Source organism: Periophthalmus magnuspinnatus, chromosome 18 (assembly GCF_009829125.3).
Source record: "Periophthalmus magnuspinnatus isolate fPerMag1 chromosome 18, fPerMag1.2.pri, whole genome shotgun sequence".
NCBI lineage: Eukaryota > Metazoa > Chordata > Actinopteri > Gobiiformes > Gobiidae > Periophthalmus > Periophthalmus magnuspinnatus.
Window position 1 is genome coordinate 13,390,568 of NC_047143.1, and position 22,440 is coordinate 13,413,007.

At 40.0% G+C, this 22,440-nt stretch overlaps 1 protein-coding gene across 4 annotated transcripts; it reads right to left on the minus strand.

Annotated features, from left to right (window-relative positions):
- Positions 1–1,981: 1,981 nt before the first annotated feature.
- Positions 1,982–16,458, minus strand: LOC117386264 (bcl2-associated agonist of cell death). Of its 4 annotated transcripts, none has more exons than XM_055229054.1 (4): positions 16,293–16,458; positions 15,441–15,593; positions 14,119–14,315; positions 1,982–6,991 (listed from the first exon to the last, which is right to left on the minus strand). In XM_055229054.1, the coding sequence occupies exons 2-4, from the start codon at positions 15,583–15,585 to the stop codon at positions 6,872–6,874; spliced, it is 462 nt and encodes a 153-aa protein (XP_055085029.1). In that variant the 5' UTR covers positions 15,586–15,593; positions 16,293–16,458; the 3' UTR covers positions 1,982–6,871. The 4 variants fall into 4 exon arrangements, with proteins under 4 accessions (XP_055085029.1, XP_033839492.1, XP_055085027.1 ...); XM_033983601.2 differs by having other exon boundaries at positions 15,498–15,593; positions 16,293–16,438; XM_055229052.1 differs by having other exon boundaries at positions 1,988–6,991; positions 16,282–16,431.
- Between the last annotated feature and the right edge of the window lie 5,982 nt (positions 16,459–22,440).

Here is a 22,440-nt window from a genome sequence, read left to right on the forward strand (position 1 = left end):
GCCAGCTTCTCTCCCAATCATTTGAGCTTTAGGGAAGTCTCATTTTGTCGTTTTCCTGTGTACCTGCACAAAAATAAAACAAAGACAAGCAAGTCCAGAGAAGTCCAGGTAGTCAGTATATATTGTTGGTGACTTGCAGACTGCACATCTCCAAATTGTATGATGCAAAAATGAGAAGAAGATTTACAGTAAGGAAAGTTCTGGATCATGTTTTTAATGAAAATGAGGGAGATGACACAGAGCAGCATAGTGATGTGGATGAGCAGGTTTCTGAGGAGGAAGACAATGTGGAGTATCATCCAGAAGACACAAACACATCTGATGAGTCAGATGAGGAAGTCACAGATGGTGAAGCCCCTTTAGCTGAAAGATTTAAGTCCTAAGATGGTAAGATCTGCTCAGAATCTCATGATGTATGTGGCAGGGCAGCTGTGTAAATGTCTTCAAAAAGACTCCTGGAATCACCACATTTGCTGTGACAAGAGTCAGTGACATCAAGACATGTTATGAGCTGTTCATGCCATTGTCACTAAAAAAAGTCATAATTGGCATGACAAACCTTGAGGATAAAAAGTCCATGGCGACAGGTGGAACGACATTGATGAAGAATGCCTGGATGCTTATATTGGTCTTCTTCTTGCTGGAGTGTACAGATCCTGCACTGAGGCCATTGATAGTCTCTGGGATGCATCGACAGGCAGAAATATTTTCCGGGCAACAATGTCACTTCAGACCTTTCAAGTGATATCAAGAGTCCTCAGATTTGACAACAAAGATACCAGAGCAAGATCTGACAAGCTTTTCCCTATCAGAGATGTCTGGGAGAAATGGGTGCAGCTCCTTCCACTGATGTTCAACCCTGGGCCAGAGGTGACAGTGGATGAGTGTCTTGTTCCTTTCCGAGGAAAATGCCCCTTTCGGCAATACATGCCCAATAAGCCAGGGAAGTATGGTATACAAATCTGGGCAGCCTGTGATGCATGGAACACACTAAAAGTGTCACATTTTGCCTCACATACATCTGAAGACACACAAATACACAAGTTCTTGCATACACAAACTAGAAATTGATTTCAATTGGTTTGATTTGCTTGATTGTTTGTTGTTTTGTTGATTATTATTAGACCTTGCAAATCTATATTTTGTTCTATGACATGTTCTGATTTTGTGTTTATATTACAGTTCTATTGTTAAAAAAACAAAACTTTTTTGCCTCCTTCTCAATATAAATATATAGGGGTCAAAATCGACCCGTAACACCATAGATGTTACTATAGTTAAGAACATCAAAATGAAAAAATAAATTAAACACATTTATTTTAGAGATGTGTCTAATACCCCTCAGTAAAAGCCAGGTAACACAAAAAAACTTTTATTTAGTTATATTATTCTCTTGAGCTTCATTTTACCATTTTCTTTGTATTGAAATAGAGGGGCATACTGACAAAAAAAGGAGCTGAGGCTCCCACCAAAGACATTAAAACTAACATTTTCATAGAAAAGGAAGCCTAACAAGGTAACCAAGAGATGAGAAACAAATTTGATTATAGATGATTGCTTTTAGTGTATTTTACAGCTGATTTAGGACACGGGTCAAAACTGACCCGTTAACATAAGAGATGGTAATAGAAAGCTAACACAAGAGGAAGGCTAAAGAAAACTAATCCAGACTAGCAAAATCTTAAATATAATTATGTTACCTACATAAGTGTAGTCTAACCTGTCATCCATCCATTTTCTTCTGCTTATCCAAGGCTGGGTCCCAGACACAGCAGTTTAAGCTAGAATTTCCCTCTCCACACACACTTCCTGCAGCTCCTCCAATGGGATTCTGAGGAGTCTTTAAGACTTGTCCTTGTGGTCATTACCCAAAGCTCATGGTCAGGGTAGGAACATAGATTGTAAACTGACAGCAGTTGCCTTTCGAGTCAGCTAACTAACCTGTCATGTGCACAGAAAAATAACAGACACATACAAACTTGCACTCTCAAAATGATTTATTCAAGACAGCACAGTCAGAAAGCTGTAGAAAACACATTTACAAAAGTTTAACGAAACGGAAACCATCAACCAAGTCATGTTCAAATCTGACTTTCTCTCGCACAATTCCATATTCAAGTAATCCCAAGTTAGTTAGCAGAGCAGCAGGTACCCGGCAGGTCTTTCCATGTGTACAGGTTGCTCGACTGCCTCAGAGCCCACACACTTGTGCTTGTCAAGAGAGTACAAGGCTGCGCTCACACTTGAACTAAATAGGAACTAAACCCAGTATACATCAGGACTAACCCAGGGTCCATCCAGGACAAGAATGAACACAGCCACGGCAAGTTAAGGCTGGTGATATGAACAAGTCCAGACCTGTTCAAGGCAGACTGAGAACCTTTCTACTTTGAGATCTGGAATAGTAAAGCATTATTTATGTTAGCCACTTAAAAGGCTTCTAATGATACTCTGGGGAGTTCTGAGCTGTTTTGTTAAGGTTTTAACAAATCATATTGCAAAATCGAAATGGTGGTTTGGTCATAAGATGCCAAAAAAATCTCAAAATTTGAAAACTCTTGATTTATAGGAGTTATTCAGAAACAATATTATACAAATTAGGGATGCACAAACATGATAAAAGAAATAACTGGCTTTTAAATAACGATGGCAAATATGAGATGACTGGCAAGTGACCAAAAACAGTCAATTACATTGTTTACTTTTGAAAATGTAAAATCAATCGATTATTGCATTAACCAATACTGCAATATTTTGATATATATCCCTATACATCTGCTACATATCCCTATACATCCCTTATCCTCAATATTAACAGGGCATTTAAGATTTTAGGTGGAGGGTTGGAAAACATCTTACCCTAAGTAAATTTGCGCAGAACTATCAGACTGAACCTTATAATTGTAAAGGTACAGCATGTCGGAGCAGAACTACAGGTCATGGGTCATACAAAAGACGTAACCATCTCATAAGAGTAGAAAAGTCAGCATCAGAAGAAAATGATAAAATTGCAACAAAATTTGTTTTAAAAAGTTATTGTATAAAAGTGTAGCTACACCTTTTAGGAAACTGCATTTTCAGGTCAAACACACATTCCACTTTCCAGCACTTTAGCTAACATTGGTGCAGTGTAGATTATCAGAGTGTCCATTTTCTAACACAATGAAAAAGATGACAGCGATGACAAATTTATATTTGAACCACTACTTTGGATTAGGCTGGATAGAACGGATTATTATTGTAGTACTTTATTTGGTGACATTTTCTTTCAAGATTCCAAGATATGTTAGAATGAAATCAAATCCACGTGACACAGGCTTGAATAAGTTATGTATTCAAAAAAGCCAAAGCATCTTGGGGGAAAATAATCAGAAGCAGTCAATAACTGACAATTTCCATGTATTTGAACTGACAATTTCCGTGTATTTGAAGTGTGTCTTGCCCCAGTACAGCTCTTGAGCTCAAAATGGGTCTGCAGTGTACTGTCTGTATCTAATGTATATTTTCCAATAATCAGGAAGTGTGCATTAGCATGCTAGATGTTGTTGGCTTTAGCATGAAGGCAAAGCTCCACTCTGGCCTCCAAAAGCTGTGAAAAGTGCTTGTAAACTCATTGCGGTGAATAATTAGGATGCTCGGAGTACATAAGCTAAGTGAGGAATAACTTTGGACCACTGCAAACCACTTAAAAAACGTTAAAAAAAACAGAACTAGTTCATTTTAAGACCGTAAAAAATGGGTACAATGTCTTTAATTCATGTACTTATTAACTTAATTTCTGCCATTCTGGAAAAGATATGATATTGAGAATTCTAGCAATTTATAGTGCTATAGTGTGACAACTCCACAGCCCATAGAGTCCAGACTCCAGTAAAACGTTCACAGATGCACAACTTTCACTATCACATGATCACAGCATAAACATGACTCCACAAGCTGCCAATCACTGCATTCAAAAACACATAACTTATAGCGTGGCCACAAAAGTTACTTTGAGATCCTGTTTCACCTGAGCCACATCGAGGCTACATGTAGAGGATCCTGTACACATTTTGATTGTAGGTTGTGCTCACATTGTAAAATTTGATGTCATCATTTCAGATGGAGTGCTGAGGCCTACTGATACTTTGCAGCTGATGTCAACATTCCCTGGGGGTGTGATGCCAATTATAAGAACTGCTCTTGTTAGACTTTAATCTCAATCTGACCAGTCAATCTAAAAACTTTGACAGTGTTTGCTCATGTGTGCATTGTGTCACCATGTTAACTGCTGAACATTCCACCATAGAGATTCATGTAAAACACCCCAGTGATGTCACTGCAAAGTATCAATATACCTTTAGACAAAATCTGGTGTAAAGTGGATATACCTAGTAATAAAATCATATTCTAGCTGGGTAATGCCAATCCAGAGTCTCAGTGATTGAACATTAGAACTATGGCCAACAAAATTCAAAATGTTTTGAATTAATGGGTCGTTAAAATGTCATCTATAACGATACTTTGAACAGGTCAGAATTTTCAGGCAGATTTGCCGTTTAACTGTCAGATTGCAAATTTGTTTACCTGGTTTATGGTTAATATCTCTAATTACTGGGCCTATCCACATGAAACAAAAGTTGGCACAAAGATGAACATCTTCTGTCAGAATGAGTAATGAAAACACTTTCTGAACCTACTGTGCTAAATTATTTGCCATAGCCATAAAACTAATATGACAAGTTTGTGAAGCCGATTCTAAACAAATAATGACAAGGTTCAACATTTGTGGATCATATGTTTTAAGAACTTTCAAAAACAGTGAATTTCCTGTAGAGTTGCATAGGCCCATGACATCATCAAACCTGTTTAGAGTTGTTATGACATCACGTAACATCCTTGCATGCTCATTGACTGGTGAAATAGGCTCAAATACCCCTGTCCCCACCTGTCCTTCAGTATCTAACCTAGTGGTGGATTGTACTTAGCCTATTGCTAGCTCGGCGCACTAATTTATAGAGGAACTGCTAAAATAACTCCCCATCCCAGTCATTTCAGTATAAATACAATATTTACAAAGCACATAGATTCCACAGTTCCATTTTTTGCCAAAGCTTTAAAAAGATGTGCTTTTAGTTATTTGTTATTTGCTCATATAATTTAACCCTGAATTATTACAAAAGATATTTCTGCAACAGAGATTGTCCTTGTAAAAGATTGTTCGTCCGTTGATATAAAGTTTTATATAAAGCAGAAGAAGTAATGGCAGCGTATACAGTTAGCTATTTCGGTTTTGCAGGTGACTTTCGAGGCAGAGCAGAAGGTTAACTTTAAAGGTGCATTATGAAACTTTTTTGTGGGTAATTTGCCACCTGCTTGTCTCCATGGAGACGCTAATGCTTTGCCTGGAATTTTCCACAGTATGGCATTAAACTTGAAGCTGCATTGTAACTGAGTGAACGTGTCTCTACAAATCTGAGATAGATTTATGCTGTGGAACATTCCAAGCAAAGCAATAACATCTCCATGGTGACCAGACAGCAGCTGAGCTATCAGAAAAGTTACATAGTGTACCTTTAAAGACCTAGGAATAGCTGTTTCTTGTTTTCTCCATATGAGAAGCTTAAGGCTTATGACCACTTTGGCACACTCCACTACCTTGTTTATATGCACAAGAGTACACTGACTTTGGGGAAGTTGGACTATAACCAGACACAAGCAGAGAACAGTTCAGACCACTGTGGAAAATATACACGTGATCAAAACCACTCTTTTGGAGTTGATGATGATGATGAATCTGAAGAGTAAAACTCATAAGATTGTCTTCACCGTTTCTTGCCCTGTCCCGTCACATGCCTTTCCCAGCATAACCAGATAAGGCTGTATACATCTTAATGTGTATATAGCTCAGGGACACCATACTGTTTGGCTCCAGACAACTGAAGCAAATCGAGATTAGCAGTTATAGCCAATAATAATTTGGAGCAGTGATCCCTATTTGGAAATCACAGTGCGTGTTTCACAGCAAACAAAGCCAATAAGGAGCAAGGTTATTGATAGCAACAAGTCGTGACTGTCATTTGAACCTGAAAACCCCTAATTTATCTGTTATTAATGTTCATATCTTGATTTAGGGACAAAATAGCAAAATGAAAACACCAGGATCATGTAGAGCGGGTTAATATGAACAATCTAAGGTCAGACAAGGCTCATAGCAGCAGTTACAGAAAGAGGCAATGATCTTTCAATAGAAAGTGGATTGGAGCCAGTGTCAATGGAGCTGAATCTAGCCACTATGTATACAGTCTAGTCTATGGTACAAATGTAGCACTACTCAATGCAAGAATACCAACAGTATTCTCCCATTGTGCTACTAAAAAACCCCAAAACACCCTAAATAGATTCACGCATTTATAAGTTAGAAACCCTGTTGCAATTGAAGTAGGGCAGAAACTTTGTTTTCTCTGTGTGCATGTTAGAGTAGTGCATGAGTTAGTATACGTCTGCTGGCTATTTTCAGGATCAGATTAGCAGAAATGATTTGAAAGAAAAGCTAATTTCCAGGGTCAAATACAGCCTTCTGATATGTGTCCCTCTCATCTATGGCACAGTGCATAGTGTTGATGAGGGTGTAAGTCTCCATGGACCTGAACTGAATACATCTGAACCACAGTCTAGCAACATGCCAGTCTTACTTTCACTACTTCACAGTGGCTGGCCAGAAGAATCCACAACATGAGCAACACCAATACAAAAGCTTCAGCTATAGTAACATCATGTGTTTGCGCCTCGTTTCGCTCATTGCCTTCTCCAGCCCACCGCCCCCTCTCATGGTCACCAAGTCCCCTGTGAGTGCCCCTAAAGCGTACACACTCCGGGCAGGGACAGGGGTCTACTCAGTGCGGTGGGACTCGTGGTGGTTATTCTCCCCCTCGTTCTCTTGGTGACTGAACAGATAACTCCACCAGGTTTTGGAGTGGTGGATGGGCCTGGTCTTGACCTTCTTCATCTCCTGTGGTTACAGAGGGGTAGCAGTCAGTCACTCAAGTCATTCTACAGTGAGGCAAATAAGTATTTGAACACCCTGTGATTTTGCATGTTCTCCCACTTAGAAATCATGGAGGGGTCTGAAATTTTCATCTTCGGTGCATGTCCACTGTGAGAGACAATCTAAAAAAAAACTCTGTAAATCACATTGTATGATTTTTAAAATAATTTATTAGGCCCGAGCCTATAGGGCCTATTGCTTCCACAACTGTTTTTCGAAGCACACAACTTCGTTTTATAGCCACGCCCCCTGACACACCGGAAGTCGGCCATCTTAGATTGAAAATGCCACGTCAGCGTTTTTGCTGATGTCGCATTTTAATCAACGCTTCACCGGCAGGGCTGAAAATCATTGCACATCATCTAGACAAGTGGGGCATCAAAAGTTATCCAATTTATGATGATGCTTATCACGGTTTCCGTACAGAGAAAGCCGCAAAATTCCATCAGAATTTTTGCAATTTTCAAAAGTCAAAATTTGCTCCCGTTTCTGCATACAAAGTCCAATTGGGCTCAAATTTGAATCAGTCATAGAACTTTGAGCCTAAACCTAGTCATGGTGAAAGAAACAAAATTTGCACGTAAGCGCCCCCTACAGAAAAACAAATATAAGTCAATCAGACCAATGTCGTTTTATGCACCGTGTTGCCATGGCGATGCGATGAGAAACCTCCCAATTTTTCCCATTCATGGGAATAATCTGAAATTTGGCACCATGACTGTTCATGTCATCCCGATCAAAAAAGTCAATGGGACCCATATCATATTTTTCACTGGGTTGCCATGGCGATGCGCAAAATAACCCATGTTATCCTAATGGGAAAATTTCCAAATTTTCATACATTTCAAAGTCTCATAAGAACTTTTTCGCTTCATTGAGGAATGTGAAATTTGGCACAGTTATTCTTCAGGTCGTTCCCGTCAAAAAAGTCTGGGGACCAAATCTGTATTTTGCACGGTGTTGCCATGGCGATGCATGGAAAAAAAACATGTTTTTGCATTTTGTGCATCAACGCTTCCAATGTCTTTTGACTTTGTTTGGTGACAAGTGCAGCCCAAAGCCGCAATAAAACAAAGGCAGATGGTGCGTCAACGCCACCCAGAGGGAGTGCCAGGTCAGTCGAGTGTGAAGCACAGCCCGCGAGGGCCGTTCGATGCCGCTTGCGGCTTTAATTAGGCCCGAGCCCATAGCTTCCACAATGATGAGTACATGGGCTTCGGCCTCCACTATCCTAGCAACCCATGCCGTAAGCATGGGATATGCATATTTGTTCTTGCTAGCATGTCAGCGTCAACATTGATGCATCATTGGGCATAAAAAAATGGCACAACAGCGCCCCCTGCACACGTCAGAATACATTGCGTCAATGGGAGACATCCCAATGTCAACTTTGAGGTAGAACCACGAAATTCGGTACACACATTCTTCAAGTGATGCCAAACAAAAAATATTGTTATGCCACGCCCCCTGACAAACCGGAAGTCGGCCATCTTGGATTGAAAATTTCAAAATGCCAAGTCAGCGTTTTCGCTGACATCGCATTTTAATCAACTCCTCTGAAGGCGCTTCACCGGCAGCGGTGAAAATCACTGTACATCATCTAGACAAGTGGGGCATTAAAAGTTATCCAATTTATGATGATGCCTTTCACGGTTTGCGTGTGGCGAAGCCGCAAAATTCTATCGGAATTTTGGCAATTTTGAAATTTCAAAATTTGCTCCCGTTTGCGCATGCAAAGTCCGATTGGGATCAAATTCGAATCAGTTGCAAAACTTTCGGGCCTAAACCTACTCATTATTAAAGAAACTAAACTAGTGTGACAGCACCCCCTACAGAACATCTAATATATTTGTATGGAGGACCGAAAATTTAGTTTTCCCAAATGTTACCAAATTTGACACAAAATTCCATTGGGTCATCCCAATCAATAAAGTCAATCAGACCTATGTTGTTTTATCACACCGCGTTGCCATGGCGATGTGGCGAACTGCCAATGTTATCCTAATGGGAAACCTCCCAATTTTTCCCATTTATGGGGACAAAATTAGTTTCATGGAATAATGTGAAATTTGGCACCATGACTCTTCATGTCATCCTGATCAAAAAACTCAATCACATGTCATATTTTTCACTGGCTTGCCATGGCGATGCGCAAAACAGCCCATGTTATCCTAATGGGAAAATTTCCAAATTTTCGTACATTTCAAAAAGTCTTATGACAACTTTTTCACTTCATTGAGGGAATGTGAAATTTGGCACAGTAACTCTTCAGGTCATCCCTGTCAAAAAAGTCCAGGGCTCCAAATTTGTATTTTGCATGGTGTTGCCATGGCGATGCCTGGAAAGACCGATGTTTTTGCATTTTTTGCATCAGTGCTTCCAATGTCTTTTCACTTGATTCCAAATGCAGCCCAAAGCTGCAATAAACAGAGGAAAATGGCACTTCAGCGCCACCCACAGGGAGTGCCGAGTGCGAAGCACAGCCCGTGAGGGCCGTTCGATGTTGCTTGTGGCTTTATTTGGCCCTCGCCACTAATGAAGTGATGGCGAGGGGCATTGTTCTTGCTCGGTTTCTTCTTCTTCTTCTTATTGGAGCGGCATTGTTCTTGCTTGGTTTCTTCTTCTTCTTTTTCCGCCCAAACGATCACAGTTTTGACCCCCTGAACGCTGACGAAAAGTCATACATATAGGTATAGTATCGACCGCCTCGGCGAAAAATTTCATAAAATTGGCATCGCTACAATGTCCGACGCACACCGACTCGACAGCGCCACCTAGAAATTTTGAGATTTTCAATTTAATAGGGAGGCTCGATTCAGATTTTGACAAAATTCGCACCAGCGATAGAGCTCCATGTGAAAAGCAAAAAACATAAATATAGCACTGCCGTATGACGGACAGGAAGTCGGCCATATTGGATCAAATATTCGCCACTTTATTCGCAGCGTGTTTTCAAAACGTATCTAGTCCCAGGTTTTTGGTCCAAATGAGCTCAGATTTCACAGGCCACATCTAGACACATGGGGTTTCATAAAACATCCATGTTTTCTCCAAATTCTACACGGTTTGCCCGCACGCCGCCACCAAAAAACGCCTTCGTTTCCTGTTTTTTTTATGTCCTCTCACGATTAGGGGCATTGGTCTACAGAGCTCACATTCACATCACATATGCGTGATTGGGGCGTGAATGGAATGCAATATTAATTTATTCAAAATGAACACTATAGCACCCCCTACCATGGGGGTGAAACGCCAACATTATCGGATTCCTATGAAATTTGACGAATAAATTGGGTGCATTTCGTGGACCAAAAAATTATATTATGGACATAGGTCATTTTTCACACTTGGCCACCAGGGACTCAAAGACCACAAAAGAAAACATTTAAAAATGTCTTACACGCACATACATTGGTCTAGACAGCTGAAATTCACATCACACATGTGATATGAAGGTATTAATAGAATGCACTATTAATTGATATCAAAATGAACACTATAGCGCCCCCTACCCCAGAGGTGAAACGCCAACATTATCCAATTCCTACAAAATTTGGGGAATCAATTGGTGGCATGAGAAGAACCAAAAAATTACATTATGGCCATGGGTCATTTTCCACGGTTGGCCACCAGGGGCGCAAAGACTCAAAAAATAAAAAAATTTCGTACACGCACATACATTGGTCTAGACAGCTGAAATTCACATCACACATGTGATACTCCATTAGTAGAATGCACTATTAATTGTTATCAAAATGAACACTATAGCGCCCCCTACACATAAGGTGAAGCGCCAACATTATCCAATTCCTATGAAATTTGGGGAATCAATTGGTGGCATCAGGAGAACCAAAAAATTACATTATGGCCATGGGTTATTTTCTACGGTTGGCCACAAGGGGCGCAATGAATTGAAAAGAAATTCCCATGGCACTTTGACTTGCATGTCTATGAAACGTATCTAGTCCTAGGTTTTTCATCTGAATGAGCTCAAACTCCACATGCCACATCTATAGAGGTTGTTCATCAGTAATCATCCACGTTTTGGAAATATTCATTATGGTTTTGGTGTAGTTTGCCGTCAAAAAATTACTTCATTATTCGATTGAAATTCCCACACCACTTTCACTTAAGTGCAAATGAAACTAGACTAGACTAGAATCTAGTCCTAGGTTTTTCATTCAGATTACCTCAAACTCCACAACCCAGAAACCTGAGTGATCTAGAGAAGATCTGTGTGGAGAAGTGGGCCAAAATCCCTCCTGCAGTGTGTGCAAACCTGATGAAAAACTACAGGAAACGTTTGACCTCTGTAATTGCAAACAAAGTCTACTGTACCAAATATTAACATTGATTTTATATTAGATAAATTTACTCCTGTTGATGAGGTGAAGATTACCTCAGCCATCATGTCGTCCAAACCATCAACCTGTATGCTCGACCCTATTCCAATCAGACTCCTCAAAGAAGCCCTCCCCCTAAAAATAGATTCCATCCATAACATCATAAATATGTCGTTAGAAAATGGCTACGTTCCTCAGTCCTTTAAGTATGCTGTGATTAAACCCCTTTTGAAAAAACCTAACCTAAATCCTGATGAACTAGTCAACTATAGACCTATCTCTAATCTTCCCTTCCTCTCAAAAATTCTAGAATGAGTGGTGGTGAAACAGCTCTGCCGCCACCTGCAGGACAATAATATATTTGAAAAATTTCAATCTGGATTCAGAGCTCACCACAGCACAGAGACTGCACTGCTTAAAGTAACAAATGATTTACTACTAGCTGCTGATAACGGACTGGCTTCAGTCCTGGTCCTACTGGACCTCAGTGCAGCGTTTGACACCATTGATCACAACATTCTACTGCAGAGGTTAGAATGTGACATTGGAATCAGAGGGACCACCCTCAAATGGTTTAAATCCTATCTATCAGATAGGTACCAGTTTGTTAGTATAAACCAGAGCACCTCTCCCTGTTCTAAAGTAGCCTGTGGTGTTCCACAAGGATCTGTGCTTGGTCCAATCCTATTTACTCTGTATATGTTGCCACTGGGTAACATTATCAGAAAACATGGCATTAATTTTCACTGCTATGCTGATGACACTCAGCTGTACTTATCAATGAAACCAAATCAGACTGATCAAATAGATAAACTCAGTGCCTGTGTGAAGGACATCAAAACCTGGATGACCTTGAATTACCTGCTCTTAAATCCTGAAAAAACAGAGGTCATTGTCGTTGGTCCCAAAGGTCAAAGAGATTCTCTGTCGGACCAGATAATCTCAATCGACAATGTGAGTATAGCTTCTAGCCCTACTGTAAAAAATCTTGGAGTCCTATTTGATCAAAATCTCTCATTCACAGCCCATATAAACCTAGCTTGTAAAACCCCATACTGTCACCTGCGAAATATAACTAAAATTAGAAATATTTTACCTAAAAACGATGCTGAAAAACTCATCCATGCATTTGTTACTTCCAGACTTGATTACTGTAATTCTCTGCTCGCCGCCTGCCCCAAAAGTACTATAAGGAGCCTCCAGTTGGTGCAAAATGCAGCGGCCAGAGTCCTAACAGGAACTAAAAGAAGAGACCACATCAGTCCTGTACTAAAATATCTGCACTGGCTTCCTGTCGAGCTTAGAATCAAATTCAAAGTCCTCCTCCTGACATACAAAGCCCTAAACGGTATGGCCCCATCCTATCTGCAAGATGCTATTGTCCCGTACCAGCCAAACAGAGCATTCCGCTCTCAGAATGCAGGACTATTAGTGGTTCCTAGAGTGTCCAAAAGTACAGTGGGAGGGAGAGCATTCAGTTACCAAGCTCCTGTGCTATGGAATCAACTCCCTGCTGATGTTAAACAGGCCCCCACAGTCTCTGTATTTAAGACCAGGCTTAAAACCTTCCTCTTCGGTATAGCGTATGACCAGGTTACATAGTGAGGGAGTTAGGGACATTAAAACCCGGGATAAGATAGGCTGATGACAGCTGGACCCTCTCCTCCTCCCCGCCTGGCCCTCCTCCACCCGCCTCCCTCTCCTCCTCGCCCGGCCGATTTTTCTTGTTTTGTCTGATTTTTCCTGTTGTTTTGTTTTTGTGTGTAGGCGGCACGGTGGCTGAGTGGCAACACTCATGCATCACAGCAAGAGGGTTTGGTTGGATCCCCGGGTCGTCAGGCCTTTCTGTGTGGAGTTTTTCATGTTTCTCTCCGTGTCTGGATGGGTTTCCTTCGGGTACTCCGGTTTCCCCCATCAACCAAAGCATGAACGCCCTTCGAGACAACTGTTGTTGTGATTTTGGACGTTACAAAAATAAATGAATTGAATTGAATTTTCTCAGGTGTTCAAATACTTATTTGCAGTACTAACATGCAAATAAATTATTTAAAAAAAAAATCATACAATGTGATTTCCAGATTTTTTTTTAGATTATGTCACAGTAGACATGCACCTAAGATGAAAATTTCAGACCCCTCTATGATTTCTAAGTGGGAGAACTTGCAAAATCACAGGGTGTTCAAATACTTATTTGCATCACTGTAAATCAAAACTGCACTGTTAAATTGCAATATTCTTAATTATTCAATATTATTTTCTCAACGTATGCCCCACCTTGGTTTAGGCTTGTTTCAATTCTTCAGTGATTTAAACAAATCTCACTGAATCAAATAACACATAATGCATCACAGCTTTATGTCACTTTAGCAAGGTGTATGGTCATGTTGGCAGGACAGAGCAGACTTGAGGATGGTTGTGTAATAAAATCTAGGAGTATTACCAGGATTATACACAACATCTACATGACCTGCTTGTCTCCATGTTTTATTACTTTGTCTGGAATATTCTACAGTATTACTTTACATGTACCCATGTTGCATTTAATCAGTTACAGGTGTTTTATTGCAAAGAATACACTGAATACACTGAACAGTCATTTGGCCTGGTGGCATCACCTGGATACATTTAATGCCACACTTTGGAACAGTCCAGACAAACCAATGACATCTCCATCTTGTATTTGTTAAACATATGCTAAAACTAAATGCCACATTTTGTTTGTCAGTGCCAGTTGTGATGTAGACTCACCCCTCTATCCAGCAGGCTGTCAAATTCGTCGCTCATCCTGCGCAGCTGCTGCCCATATTTCTTGGCGGCCCATAGAGCGGGGGGTGCAGACTTGGAGCGACCCCGGAAAGGGAAACCATCTGTGGTGGTGCCCAGCTCCTCCTCTGTCCTGCCCTCCTCTGAAGCATGGGACTCTGAGCTCAGCCGGATCCTGCCACCTGAGGGAATACACATTCTAAATATATAGTCATATTTATCATTAAAAATGAGTATGAGTGTTATCACATGACATCACAATGTGGAAAAGAAGGTTTTCAGTTTGAGGGAATAACTCAGTCTAAATATTCAGAGTTTGTGTGTTAATTAAACAAAACGTTGGTATGTTTTTGATCAGGAAATTGTGTAACACAGATCTTTAACTTGAATTTCTTTAATTACAGGTGTTCACCAGAAAAGTTACATAGTGCACCTTTAATGGCTTCAATATATTCATTTACACTCAAAAGGGGTCATACTGATGTATTGCCTACCACTAAATGTGTCGATTGCCGAGATGCTGAGAATGGGCAATAATGACAAAATAAACATCTTGGTTTTTTTTCAGCATTCCAATAACAATATTCAGACGATATGTTAATCCAAGCGACATTAAAACATGTCTTTGAAGTCACTGAATGTAGTTTTTTAGCCAAAAATAGACCAAAATAAAATCATGATTTTTAAAATTTTGGTTGTGTTTACTGCACAATAAAAACATGTGTCCTTATTATGAGCCGGCTTGCATCTCAACAAACCTGACTCATAGTTGGCCTGGAGCAGGGACTCTTCCTATTCGTTTTCATGAGAATGTTGTTCCTTTAGCTAAAATATTCCACAGTATGGCATAAAACTTATCTCGATGGAGAATGTTCTAAAGTATGGTTTTAACTTTTTGATTCTGTGGGATCATTCACAAACCTGCCCCCTCCAGAAAGTTACATACTGTACCTTTAAATGTATTCAAGATTTGAGGTTTAAGTATAAAGCAAATGTGAAATTACTGTAAAATTAGAAACAATGTCACACTCTTATTTGGAACTTAACATTACAAATGATAATACTTAAAAGGCAAAAGGAAACAGAATCCAAAACCATACCATTTTCTCAGAATTCAATTTTCTTTTGTAGAAGAGCAAAACTTGATGACTACATTTGACTTCAGGGATTACACAGACATAATATTCAAATTTGGAACGTCTTAGAATAACATTAATATTTTTATAATCTGCCCGCCTCTAGAATACAGTCAAACCAAATGAATTAATGCATGCTTTGTCCATTCTCAGCTTGAGGTTCCCTCTCACCTGCCTCTCGGAGCCCTGGTAATGTTAGCTTGTGTTTTCTCTGTATTTTGTCTGTACCATCATGGCCCACACAGCCTGGAGCAGGTCTAGTCTCCTCCACCCCCTCCTCAGACTCACTGTCAGAGATGGTGAAGTGTGCAGCCATTGTAAAACCTGTACAGCCATACAAAATCAGGCTATTAGCATAGGTAGAAAATAACAAATTACAAATACTCAGTACATGTTTAAACTTGTACTTACACAAAAATGCAACATTTGCTTTAAAATGATTAATTAATCAAGTTTTGTATATAAGTCATCTAAAATGCAACATTATTAGCCATGTAACACACTGCAATTTTACTTGAGTACAAATTCTCAGTAATCTTTCCATCACTGAGTTGACCTGCAGTTAATTACCTCTGTAGCCTAATCTACAAAAAGGTGACAAAAATATCACAGGGTATTTGACAAACGTTAAAAAACAACATAGAAAAATGATGCTAGTTAAGCGCTAACAATACGATCATACAATGGAATGAGCGCTGTCCCAAACTGGTGCCAGTCTCACACACAGCGGGTTATCAGTGTTCAAGCAGCGTTGATAACGTTATTACTATGGAAAGTACAAAGGTATTCACATGCAACAACACCACGGTGATACAGCAGCGGAAACAGCTTTAACAGGACTCCAGAATAAATTAACACAGAAGAAACTTGACACAGAAGAGATCATTAGCCGTGTCTACGCGCACAGCACCGGGCTGTTGTGTTGTTGACTGAGGACAAAAGAAACTTCCTAGAGGCGGAAGCGGTGCGGAGCTATTCTCTCTACAACAAGCGTAAATAAAGGGGACGTAACTCAAATCTTACCCTAAATGTCCGAGTGTGCGTCCCCAAAGCGGCTGGCTGTGTACGGGTCGCCTCATGCGCCCGCGAAGCTTGTTGTTGTTTGGTCTTTTAATCCACAATTCACTTTAGCTCCGTGCGTACTGCGCGCTTACCCAATGATCCTGCGCGTCAGGCACTGCGGCTACGCGCTGACGTCACTGTTGCAAGCAGGACTGGAGTGCGCTTTGTCTCGGAGCAGAGCCGGTTCGCGCGTTGTGGGGCCGGGACCCTAGTTTGCCATAATATGAACATTTTGCACGCCTCAAAATGAACAAACTGCTAGGCTATACATATCTATCTGGTGAGAGCCAGGTTAAGCTACCATGTAATGCTTATTTTAAAAAAAGCCTTGTCAAAAATAAATAATATTCAGCATAGCAGCCGCCAGCTCATGAGGAAAGTCTACAGCAAAATGTTTTATTACAGTACACTAGAGTAGACTTATTGTTTATGTTTAAAAAAATAAAAAAAATATTTGTCACAACGTGGACCGGGACAAGAAAAACGAAGACGCAGTTCTAGCCCAAATCTAGTTACACTAATTTAATTCAGTAGGCCTAACTTTTTATGCAAGTTATCCAAAAGATTTTTATGATGTGGCCACTAGATGGAAGCACAGGATCGAAGGACAGAGTGTACAGACTTCTCACTGAAAACAGGCCAACCCGCCCAAACGGCCAGCGGCCCTGTGCTACTAGGCTGACAGTTTAAAGGTTTTAGAACGCGTGGATGAAAAGTTCAATACCCATATGTTTAGCATAAAGAATCCTTTTAGTAAATTTTCTACATTAGCACAACCACGGTCAAAAACTGTATGCCTCTACTCTGTAGCACTGATATCTCATTAATATCAAGAAGGGCAGTCCTGCCCTGTCCTTCCCTGTCTTTTACTGCCATAATTTAGATTTATCTTTCATTTAAATAATATTAATGTTAATAATATATTATATGGTATTTTAGTGTTTTATTTTGGTAGTCAGGTAGGAACTGTTGTTTTGTTTGGTTCCGCTCGACCACTGGAAAGGGACGCACGACTGGTTTACCAACAAAGTGTGGCGTGTCAAAGTAAAGCTCATTCTACCTCCTAAATTTGGGTCAGCCAGCGAGGTATGTGTTTGTAATTTCATGTGTTATTTTATGTTTTTTATTATTATATTTCTAATTGCAATTTATGTAAATGATTTAGTTCGACGGTGGTTTGGTGGTTTTGACGGCGATGGTGACATTGTTGGCATCAACAATCAAGTTTGCACTTGCATCAATTAAAGATTCATCCAGCCATCAGTAAAAGAACTCTTCATTGACACGAGGAGGTGGCGTGACACTGTCTTTCCCTCAGAGGGCCACCTGCACCCACAGCATCCAACCCTATGCCTTCGCTGTTGGTCACACCTGAGGAATCTAAGAATTTCAGAGGATTGAATTTCACCTTTGGAGATTAAAGTGTCAGTTTGTTCCTCCTGACATGGAGATGATGTGTCAGAGAAGTGATCAGCAATGGGTGGAATAGAGTCCATTATAAAAAAAGCTCACTTCTCCCGGTTCCTGCATGTTTGCCAGACATGGTAGAAATTAACAGAAGAGTTGGTGCAATTACTTTGTGGCATTGGGTGCTCTGAATTTAGTCTCTAATTTACGTGAATCCAATGTAGGCTTAGTTTTAGAAATTACAGCTAAAACTGCCTAGTTAATTTCCATTTCTAGTTCCTTTTTCCATCTGATTATTGCCATTTGCTCTTCTATGGAATGTTTCTCTTTCAATGCGGACAATCTGACCTGCCTTTTCAACCTCAATTTGAGTCAGCTCTGGCCCTATAGACTTTACCTCTATCTGCAAATGGATGCCCATTAGTCCTGGACACATTTGCAGCTGTCCATGGGAGTGGATCTCTCCTTCACTGTGGTTCTCCTCGAGGTTTCTCTTTTTCACACTTTGTTTTGTTGATTTAACCGTCTGTTGGTTAAATTAATTCTCTTGTTCAGCCCTAAGAGGCAGCTGCTGTTGAACTTAAACCGTTATAAATTTGTGAATTACTCATAATTTTTTATGGCTAAAGAACTACGTTTATAGATGAAATAAGTGAAATGGAAGCTCAATAAGTTGAGCAAATCTCTTGTAAGCGTATTTTACTATACATTGATTTGTTTGTTTGAGGGGCTTCTGTCAGTGTCCAGTTCAATCAGCTGAAGTCCGTAGCATGGATCCTCCTTCTCTACCGCCACCTCCACACATGATCCCAGTTGCTATCCTCACCCAAATCAATGCCGCTTTGCCACCTTTCCTCTAGTGACCAAACGCGGCTCTCAGAGACAGAAGGCAGTTGCAGCGAGACAGAAAGCAGTTGCGGAGAGTGATTGGCTGTGTCCCAATTCGACAAATGCACCTTTTGAAGGGTCCCTTCGAAGTACTCTTCAAAGTGTAGTTTGAAGGTTCCGGTCGAGAATCTGCCCTCCTCAGTGTAGCTGCCATCTTGCTGAAGTGGGACAGGCCTACACCACGGACCGCACTTCCACCGCTGTCTTTGAGCGTATGATACGTGCATTACGTACGTTATTTTTAATGATTTATTATTTAATAGAAGAAAAGTCCAGATGTCGTCGTCACAGCCGTTTCTTTCTGTTTAGATTGAATATCAATAGGCAAATATAACGTTTGAGGTGATTTTTTACTCAATTGTAGCTACTTAACTTAAAAAAAATATACCTTGTGAAAACGTAATAACAGAGACAGAGGTAACAATATAATTTTTACATTCATAGTCTATAAACCAGAGAACACTGATTAGTGGTACATATAGTGGGATATTGCAGTTTAATGGTTCGGTATTTTGGCCAGTGGCTACAGCACTTTAATAACAGTAGAGGGCACTGTTTCCCTTCTATGCCGTGCCAGTTCTTTCCATCTGATTATTATAAGGTATTTTCTAGCAGTGCAGCGCTACATCAAGCTAGTATCTTGATTTACTAACACGAAGGTAAATGACACGTGCCCACGAGGGGGTGCAGACCTATGGAATGTACGGAACTTATGAAGATTTTGTGCACGTCTCAGGACTCTCTTCTGTCCTTTCCTCAGAGTCCGTTGCTTCATTGTTCACATTACCTGTGTGGAACTCATTAAACCCTTCTGACTTTACGTTTCAGTCTCTTGGTCTTTGACGCTTACAATAGAAACGAACATTCTTACATTATTCTTATTGCAGTAATATTTTCTAATGATAATAATGTCTTCTTATTGTCTAGCAATAACTCCACATTCCTTTATTCCATGTAACTCCCCTCCTTTTTAATCATCAAACACACAGCCTGTACTTATCTTTATTCAGATTTAAAAGTTTCATGTCACACTGTTGTAGATGAGGTAAACCAGTACGAACATTTGAACGTGTATTGTGCAGTGGACTCCATTTTCTTCTCTTTTTTGTGCAGCCGCGGTGCATGATGGGATATAGAAGTGCGTGAAGTGTGCACGGATGCACGCTTCGGTTACGTCCGATCTCCATGGAAACGGTGCAAAGGGAAGGGCAGGTTTTCGGCCGCATTCAGTAGGGTGGGTTGAAATGGGAGAGCCCTTGTCGCACCGGAAATTACGTAACTGCCCTTAGAACCGCCCTCCAGTCTGTTGTAGCCTACTGAGGAGTTTTTTTTAGAGCAGTGTGGCCCTATGCCACACAAGCCACTAAGATGCATATTTTAAAAGACATTTTTGACGCATGTTTCCATGTAAATGAACACAAAACTCCATTAAAGCAAATATTCCTATATTTTGGCATGATCCGCGGACACAGTCAAAAGACTGTTCCTGATCAATTTGCAACACCTGGCACTGCTAATTAAAATGGTAGCAACCCACAGAAAACAAACGCATAGTGCCACACAGTGGCCGGAGATGAAAAAATGGCACTTAACAGATAGCCTATTGCCACTAAATGCAGACACAGTGGCAGCAGGCCTATGTCACTCAGACTTTACTTTGAAGTGACTAAAATCAACAAATTCAACAGTTCATTTTACACACATTTAAACAGTTAGACAGTCATGTTTGAGGAGGAGCTTCAGTTCCACATTATTCCTGTTTGGCACACCAGATACAGGAAGTGCTCCACTGTGTTTTTAAACTTCATACACCTTTACAAGAATCATTTGGGTGATGATTTCAGCCCTGGAATTGCCAATTTCTACTAAACTAACTATAAAAGGTAGCTGTTAACTTGAAAACTACCACTACATGACATCACATTTTGAGCTTTGAAGATGTCCATAGACTATTCAAAGCATTATTCAAACAAACACAACTCTAGGTATGTTTTTGATGAGGTAACAGCATTATAACATGACTTCAAGCTCGCAAGAGTCTATTTTGTGTTTTGGAAAGTAAAAACTAAACTTTGTATGTCATTTTTTATTGTGACAATGAGTAATACTTTTTTTAGAGATACCCCAGGCAAACACTAATTAAATTAGTTTATTTTCAGGGCAGAAGTACAGAGCCTAAAACGCAAATCTACTCTTTCACTTTTATGAGCAAACATTTTAGAAAACACTGCACAGTGACCCGATTTCCTCTCCTCTCTGCTTTGTAACCATCTCTATTTCTGGAGTTGAGGATTACAGGAGAAGAATACATGAGCTGTGCACAGTGTATGGAGCATTGCATGGGAAACCTAGCCCTCCATAAACCTATGTCCTCCTTAATCTGTAGAATGCCTCAAGTCAATATGAGAAGAGAGAGAGAGAGAAACAGGCCACTGGGAGTGTTTAATACTGCCCCAGAGAGAGCAGATGGGAACAAGCACAACAAATAAACAACAAAAGACACATGTACAAAAAGTGCATTCAAAAACATGCTCAGGTTTTGTGTGAGTGCTGCACAGATTAAAGTGGGACTAAACACTAAACTCCAACTGAGCTGCTAAACTGGGCAGTACCTGGATGACTAAAGTGGAGAGCAGGTGGGGATACAGATTTTTAAATGTGTATCAGAACTGAAAATGCTGGATCGGTGCATCCCTACCCTGCGGCCACGTGTTTGTGGTCACAAAACCCTGATGTCACTTAGCACTAGAAATTGCAGTGGTCAGTGGAGGTAGCACATACTATTTTTGACTAAAAAGTTGCAAATGTACCTATTCTGCACTAAATGAAAAATGAGTAAGAACAGTAGATACACTATTCAAACACCATATACAGAATTTATAAGCAAAAAAGTTGATTTGGTGTTTAGTTCCATTTAAAGAGGGAGCAGTGGTCCAGAGCTAGAGAAGTCTGGGATAGGGAGAGCTGGAGAGAGGAGGAAAGGCAGGCAACAGGGAATTAAACCTCCAAACTCAAAGATGGGAAACCACTAACACTTTAAAACTGTAATAAAATGTACTGAAGGACAATAGATTTGTGGACTACTAGAAGAAGCACACTGCCTAGATTTAAAGGTCCTATATTATGCATAATAATATAGGACCTTTAATATAAATTGCGAAATTTAAGTTATGTTATAATGTTGTTACCACATCAAAAACATACCTTGAGTTGTGTTTTGTTTCATTCACATATGTTTGAGTAACCTTTTATTTATTAGTCATCTCCAAAGCTCACCTTGTGATGTCATGTAGCAGTAGTTTAGATTTAGCTCAGTAGAAATCGGCAGTTGATCTAAAATTTAGATCATCTCAGCCCTGGAATTGAATCATTTAGATTCTAAATGATTTTAATGAAGTTGTATGCAGTTAGTTCACAAGGAGTGTGTGAATGAAATGTGTGAATGAAACAAAACATAACTCCAGGTATGTTTTTGATGAGAAAATATTATAACATACTGTAGATAACCTTGTTTTTATTCTATTGTATTTTATTTCCTAGAGGTTGACATTTTACACCTGTCCTGGGACTACGGATGAAAAATAGCCCTCGGGCTAATTCTGGCATATTTACATGCAAATGTTTATTAATGTGCATTGTCCCTGAAGTAAATAAATAAATAAATAGATTAGACAATAGCATGATAGCTTTTGTGATCTTCTGGTGATAGAGGTGCCAGCCACACTACTGCAGTTATGTCTGTGCCAGTCTGTCCGTGGGCACAAGTCTAATATGCCCAGTTCATTACTACTGAAAATACTGTTATTTGAAGTGA

Bases quoted from the DNA above. Each gene is read 5' to 3' on its own strand.
- LOC117386264 (XM_055229054.1), bottom strand. From the start codon at position 15,585: ATGGCTGCACACTTCACCATCTCTGACAGTGAGTCTGAGGAGGGGGTG. The intron at 14,316-15,440 runs GTGAGAGGGAAC...GTATTCCCTCAG, and splicing joins ACCAGGGCTCCGAGAGGCAG to GTGGCAGGATCCGGCTGAGC. The intron at 6,992-14,118 runs GTGAGTCTACAT...CTGTAACCACAG, and splicing joins ACAGCCTGCTGGATAGAGGG to GAGATGAAGAAGGTCAAGAC.